The sequence below is a fragment of the Suillus paluster genome (assembly GCF_016628075.1).
Source record: "Suillus paluster strain FC165 chromosome Unknown EDB91scaffold_6, whole genome shotgun sequence".
NCBI classification, from domain to species: Eukaryota; Fungi; Basidiomycota; class Agaricomycetes; order Boletales; family Suillaceae; genus Suillus; species Suillus paluster.
In genome coordinates, this window is record NW_024537566.1 from 205,005 (window position 1) to 212,611 (window position 7,607).

General features: G+C 45.0%; 1 protein-coding gene across 1 annotated transcript; it reads left to right on the top strand.

Moving 5' to 3' along the window:
- Nucleotides 1-4,286: 4,286 nt before the first annotated feature.
- On the top strand, nucleotides 4,287-6,494 carry EDB91DRAFT_1078427 (uncharacterized protein; the record flags this gene model as incomplete). The annotated part of the gene is made up of 10 exons (XM_041315015.1): nucleotides 4,287-4,364; nucleotides 4,398-4,480; nucleotides 4,533-4,583; nucleotides 4,630-4,836; nucleotides 5,014-5,068; nucleotides 5,117-5,334; nucleotides 5,383-5,527; nucleotides 5,572-5,706; nucleotides 5,741-5,901; nucleotides 5,954-6,494. 10 exons carry the CDS (start codon nucleotides 4,287-4,289, stop codon nucleotides 6,492-6,494), a joined length of 1,674 nt encoding a protein of 557 aa, XP_041181686.1.
- Nucleotides 6,495-7,607: the final 1,113 nt, after the last annotated feature.

The following is a 7,607-nucleotide window of genomic DNA, read 5'->3' on the forward strand; positions in this document are numbered from 1 at the left end:
ATGATTCGTGCATACCAATAAGGATGTCGATCATTGTCATTTTCATGCGACAGGACCATAATGTCGGCATGGGTATGCGGGTTTAGGGAATCTTGTTCTTGGCGTAAGTCGTAAGTCGTGTAGTTGATCCAGAGGACACTGTGCTCGTAGATCTTGTTATTTGCAATCAAAATCTGTGTGCGTTCTTCATCAGTAAATTCGAGTTCGTCTCCAGTATACTCGATCCCGCGAAGACGTGCAAGAAGATGATCTTTAAGTTTCGGAATAAAATCCTGTCCCTCTGTTAAATGAAATCACTAAGAATTTTTAAAAAAGAACGCACCACTACTGCTAGATCATCCTCTGGCAGTTCACTGAGCCATTCTGTGAGATCGATCGAAGATTTAGCGTATTTGGAAATGTGGAAATGATCGGCTGGAGATGTGCGTTTGCATTGGTGGCGCTGTGATCTGGTATCACCTTCTCTTGATGCCAATGTAGCTCGTGTCTTCACAATTTTGCCCATTAGTCGTTCCTGGGTCTCTATTCATGTCATACTCGACACCGTGTTCTTCTTGCCTTTCGGCGTTTTTGGATACCAGCGTTTGACGCGTCGATGTTGAAGTTCGCCCTAGTAGATATTAGAATAGTATGATCAGTTTGTATCTACATGTGCGATCAAATTAAAACTTACTGGTTGTGTACTGAAGTTATCAGTAGTTCCAAACTGTCGGATCATGTTGGGGTAATCTCCGAGTGCATGGTACTTGTAGGTCTTGAGATTAAGTTTCTTGAACTTCGGTCCAGATGAAACAATCCTGGCCTTCGGGGTCTGTGAGTGCCGAAGCTAATGAAGCTTCTCGTTTGCCACGTGTTGCATACTCGTGAGGTAACTCTGTCGTATGGTAGCGCTTACATGTTGTACGAGCAAATTTGCGTACTGTCTGCCCTAGAATAGCTGTAGCAATGTCGAAGAAATCAAGGGTGTCCTCGGTATGCATGCGCAACTTGGCGAACCCATGCCAAGTTGCAAGATCGAAAAGAAGGTTGAGAACCATCTTATTGTCATCATCCGGCAGTAGTCCCTCGAAGACGGGAAGCGCACACTATATTAATGAAAATTTGATCATTAAAAACTATATTGAGCAAGTGTGAACCAACACTTACCTGCAGAAGGTCCTCAAAATCCCTCGCAGCCAAATGTTTCATTGCCGACGCATTGGAATTAAACTTCCTTATTGTTTGCCTACCAAATGTTGGCGTAGCACAATATCTAATAAGATCTATTAGCAGATCTAATATAAATTTGAAAATACATACCTTTCATTAAGCTTTTGCACAGCATCTCCACCGGCCGCATGCAAAATGCGCATCAAATGAGTGAACTCGGCCTTCCAGACACCGAGTTCAAACTCATGCAGTTCGTCGACCATGAACATACGAAACCGGTTGAATCCATGAGGCGATAATTTCACCGAAAATGAATTCTATCCAACAATAATTAATTAGCAAGGAGTGAAACAATGTCAGAAACTTAGTCGAGTTGGCACCAGAGACTTGTCATTGAGAATGTTCTTGACCCGCGTCCCATCAACAGGTGCGCCCAACCGAAAAATGAGTGCTCGTGCATCATCAATTTCTCAGTGGTGTATCCAGTCATCCTTCCGCATACGCCTGATCCGTCGTTTCATATCCACCCTTGATCCCATCAAAGGAACCTTGTCCTTCTTTGTGAGACAGCGTGGGCAAAGGCACTGCCCCAGATTTTTGATCCCTGTGAGAATAACTCTGAGAAGCATTAGTACTGCATCCGAGAATGAATTAATGTACCTACTTCTCGGGATAGTCGGCTGAGTATGTAAAAAAACAAGGGAACACTCTACAAGTGACACCATCGCTACATTTAATTACCATACCATACTTGTAAGCTTCTTGTCGAGAAGTAGAGCCCAAATGGCCTGCATCAGCTCACGCTTACAGTGCGTGTAGACCTGGCTTGTGCAAGGCTCGCCAAAGATAGCCCTATACTGATCTTGTAGATCTTCGGGCAACTGAAGATTGGTTTGAAGTTAGTTATATTTATAGATATAAATAAAGAACTTACTGAAGGAATGTACGCGACATGGTGACATGCGGAGGCAGTTGGTTTGCCTCGAGTATATTTTGACTGGTTGCTGAAATACAGGTAGAAAGGCCAGAGTGATGCGACAGAACGTTCGAGGTCATCTCCAGCTTCACGAGGCAGATTGTTAATCTCCTGGTAGGTCTCGATCATTTTGGCGCTGGAGTAGGCTTCTGAGAAGATCTCGATGTCGCGACCATCCGGAGATTTCCAGAACTTGCGATAGGGCATCATGTTGTAAGTTCTTGCAACGTCATCCTGGAAAACAGACTCAATGATGTCAGTGATTGAGCGATGATGGACTCCGGGGATTTCGAGCTCTGGAGCTTCAGTCTCAGCGTTCCACTTCTTACCCTCTTTAGGCAGCCTAATCTTGATGGCAGATTGGCGCCAGCCATATTCCTCGCAGAACGGATTAGAGTTCTTCTCCAGGTAGGCGTCAATATTTTTTGATTCCTGGGTATGGGAAAATGAAGCAGCATCACTATTATTAAACAGCGGATCACCAATGAACCCGGTGAGCCGCTGCAACTCTGCGACAGATTGTTGACCAGTTCTAGAGTATTGGTAGGCCATAAGAAGGCCAGAGGTGGGATTAGACAAGGCTGCATAGAGCTCATCCTGGCCAATCTCCTTGGACAAAAATCCTTCGGTGATGCGACTCAAGTCCAGAACCCGATCACCTCCAGCGAGTGTTGGAGCATCGGTAACACTCTCAAGAGAAATTTCGTGGGGGGGTATGCTGGGCCGGGTAGGGTAAATTCGATAGAGACCTGCTTCGTTAGGCTCTGTCTCGAAGGGGATGAAAGGAGGGAAGTCATTGTGATCTGACCGCAGTGGGGAAGGCATTCGAGGACTAGGTTGATCTGTGTGTTGATCCGCGATGACATCATTGTGATGTCCGCATTGCTGACGGGTGGAGGGCAGCATATGCGCAAGGTGAGTCGCTGACCCTGGCAAGAAGTCCGCAAAGCGGGCGGGCATTTGGATTCTCTGTCCAGAGTGCTGGGAGACAATAGGTGGGGGTGAGGGAGACGGTGCGCGATACATTTCAATCTAGATGTGTAGTTAGCACAATTCTGCTTTAGAAATCAAATTAATACATACATCATTGTCAATGAAGTTGTCGTCCTGATTGACAGACATGAAATCTTGAATCTTGGATTGATCTGGAATGACAACATCTTCAGGAATGTGCACGGGGGATTTATCACAACACGCCCGCTTGTCTTTTCGCTTCTTCTTCTCGGACTTGCATTTGCAGGTGAAAAGCTAATCAGTAAACGAAAGATTGAGTGCGCATTGGCTCACATGCGCTGACAACTGTTTGCGTGAGCCGAATGCTGCACTGCAAGCTATGCAGCGGAGGTCATCAACCATGGGGACAGAATGCGGAGAACACAGTCTTTAAATGGTCCATAGTATATTGCAATGGTGTACATTAATATACATGAATTTAACAACTGCAAGCAAGATTCAAGCTTTAGTCTTAATAGAAGTGTAGAATAGGCGTACCATTAAGTTAAAAGAAAGCTACTGAGAATCACTGCAACTCATGCAACTCAATCCTTCAGCCACGAGGTACTCCAAGAAGTGGATCCTGGAAGGAATGTAAGTTGCATAGACATAGATCGCACTCACACGGCATAGATATGGATCTATGATCGAAAATAAGTACATACGATCGAATGTAATGTGATGTGATCATATGTTGATATCAGATTCAATCTCCGCCGTAATCTTGTGGTCATGTCAAGAATGACAAACTCTAAATCAATCATCACTCAATTAATTCTGACCAGGCGCAAAGTTTGGTAACCCTCACCCAGATCCCAAAAATCCCACTGCGCCATGGGATTACTATGTCAAGAAAAGGGAGGAGGACTAGGAGGATATGTGAGTAGACAGTGGCCTCCAGGTAATTTTTCCTTCTTGTCCTGTACTACTATACCATGCGCTGTACTTGGTATTTTATTTGCTCAATTGTATATTACATGACATTTGTACACCTAGTTTAGGGTTGAGAATGCAAGTTTGGTGCGCTTATGTGTGTGTGAGCCAATCATGAGCCAGGACTAAAAATGGAATTAATCGAGAAAATTGATATCCGGTATCAATTCAGTATAACAAACAAACATTAATAACACATCATTGATCTAATCTGAATCTTTCTCTCTCCAACACCATGGCTCACCGCAAATGCTCTGTTTCAATTACGTCTTCTGGATCTAATACTACATCTCCAAGTTCCAAAGAATCTGATGTAAGTACCCGCCCCAGCACACCACTGCCCCAGGTATCCAGCAAACGTGGAAAAAACGCGGCAGATGCGTCCACTAAATTGTCAGATAAGGACGGACATAAGTCCAAAAAAGACAGGTAAGTGACACTGTAATATCAGTTGTTCCAATCAGAACTCACATGCATATAGGGGACATAGTAACCTGGTAACAATTGAAAAGAAGACCGAAACAACAAAAAGGTGAGTTTTCCGTGCAGCTGAACTTCATTTGTTGACAAGATTCTAGAAGATCACGAAATAAGGTCCTTACGCCGCGGGAGCAGTGCATACATGTTGCACATTGGATCCCACACGGCCTCAATATGTTCTGCGATCTCAAGCAGGCAATCCAGGTAAGTCTACTTTTGGAACAAGAAGCTGCCGAGGCCGAGGACAGAGATGAAACGGAAGAAGAACACATCAAGGCTGCCCGCAGGAAGATTCTGGACACCTGGTAAGTCCAATTGAGTGCATATATGTGCACTCTAACCGCATATATGCACACTCTGCCCGCGTATATGCGCACTCTGACCTCATTCTTACATACTCACACAATTTTCAATGATACTCTCACTCGTGCATGGTACATGCGCACATTCAAATACATCAACGAACATGTGCCTTACCTCAGGACTCTAATCGGTAGGAGGAAAAAACGCGATGAGCTTGCGCAACTCATTGGCGAGGTACGCATGTTTTTTTTACATCAATTGCAACTAACTATATATTTACAGATGCAAAATATGATTAATCACACGCGCTCTGAGGATGCAAGTCACCTCAAGTCTCGCATGGGCTCATACGCCGCTCCAAACCCAGACAAAGAGCTTATCCGTCCGCCCATCACTGACGACAGCAAGAGCCGCGCTCAAATGGGTTTTAATCACATCCAGCTGGGCAAATTGCTTTGTCCAGTTAAGTATCTGGTCGACTACATCGAGGATCCGCATGGGTATGTTTACTTTTCTCAGGTTATCTGTACTAACAGTAATATCTACAGGATGAAGAACAAGTTCGATAGCGCATCATTAAAGGTGACCGCTGCCTTATGGCCCGCCTTTCTCTATCCAGGCAACACTGTGGGCGAAGATTTTGACCCGAAAGACATTATTGAAGGGCTTTTTCGCAGATATCTTTTGGAGCGGGTAGGTTTTGTTTTTATTATATTGGGCTACTCTAATACATACAGGTTACTAAACATATCTTCACCTCTCCGTCATCTGCGCTCAAGGCTGGTGTCTCTAGCGGAACTCGCGCTTGCAATGCAAAGCTCCACGGGATGAAAGAAGTGGGGGCCGAGCATATCGCATATGCTGCGGTTCAGGTAAGTTTTTTTCTCACAGATTTAACTTACTCAGTCTGTATTTTACAGGCTCGCTTTGCCACTTAGCTCACTTGAGAAATGGAAAGACCACGACGGTCTTTTCTATTACACTGACTTTTATACTAGGATTGTAAATCTTATTCGGGGGAGGAAGGACGAGGAGTGGGTTAACTCCCTTCTAGGACATTATAACGAGTAAGTGGTTTTTTCGCTACTATGTATTCATTTAATTTGTTCATTGATCTAGGAAACTGTTTGGCAATGAAAACGGTGCCATGCCTTGTCATTTGCTGAACACAGAGTGTTCCGAGGATGACGATATGATCGCCATGGAACGGCAACTTGCTGCACGGGCTTCCAGATCCTCAGAGATGGCTTCTGCACAGTCTTCGGCACTCGATAGGCAACAAGAGTCGCGTCACAAGTCCTTACCTCCCCCTGATAGATTGCCCACTCCAGATCCTCCAATAGCTCAAGCACTGGCTAATCCTCGCAAGGACAAGCAACCCTCACTGCCTCCCTCGTCTCCTCAAGAGTCGGCGTGCTTCCCTACCCCCGATCCTTCTGTCGACTCGCGCAAGGCGGAAGAAGTCTTACCTGCACGCTCCCCTACTCCCAATCCTCCTGATAACTCACGCAAGCACAAGCAAGCCTCCCTATCAGCCATTTTCGATGATGAGAGCCCTCTCACTGAAGAAGATGAAGAGATCACTCAACCTACTAAGCGCAAACGAAAGAATGCTGCTGTTCCACCCAAGACGGCTCCGAAACGCAAGGCAAGGAAATAGTTATTCAAGGTGAGTCACAACTGTCTCATAGTCTGTTCAATACTTATAACCTTCGCTCGCTTGTATTAGGATTCACTCTACCATATCATTTTTACCGTCTCCATTCGCATTCGCATCACCCAGCTCATCTGCCCATGTACTACTCTGACGAACTCTACAGTACTCTCATGGACCCGCATGTCTCGATTTTTTGTTGCAGTCTTCAATGACATCACTCATATGCTTTTTTCACGATATCATGTCCAGGTGATCGGTTCGCAGTTACCACTATGACATTAGATTATATTCTACCATACCACATGTATTAGTATAGCTCAATGATAGGTAGTTATTATGGGATATCATTGTGATCTGATGTTATAACTAAATATAAGATGATGCAATCATACAGCACTCTGGAACATGGCGGCGAGTATATCACGCGGTCTGGAACGTGGCTGTGACCATATCACAAAAATCGATTCAGTATATTCATATGTATTCTAGGCTCTATTATAGATACTAGTCACAGTCGTTACAGTGTGTTACAGTGGCTACACGTGTATATATGTCTATATATACGTTGGGGAGTTTTGCTGATGATACACATTGTTCTCTGTCCAAGTGGCGGTGTTAAACTTCCTGATATCATGTGACCCGGCAATAAGGGTATTTCCATCCGATGTTAACACGCATCCTCCCCGGGTTTTTTGAGCAGTTCACCTGTGTTAGCATCCCAGATTTTCAGTGCGTTCATATCATTGCACCATCTGGTGAGTAGCAAACAGCTCACATGCCATAGTTGTCCCCTGTCTCGGTTAGTCTGGCGATTATCTCTCCGTTCTCCACCTCCCATGTGTTATCGTTGGATCCACTCGCGACTCGCGATCCATCTAGACTCCAGCAGATAGACCACACTTCCTTTGTGTGCTTCGTCCATTTGTTGATGACCTTGCCCGTGTCAATGTCCCACAATCTCACTGCACCATCCAAACTCCCACTTGCTACTTTCTTGCCATCCGGTGACAATGCTATGACCAACACTCCTTCAAGTCCTTTATCCTGTCAAGCATCCCCGACCTGTGTTCCGCTCTCCATGTCCCACACTCGAAGTGAGCCATCCCATGAACATGT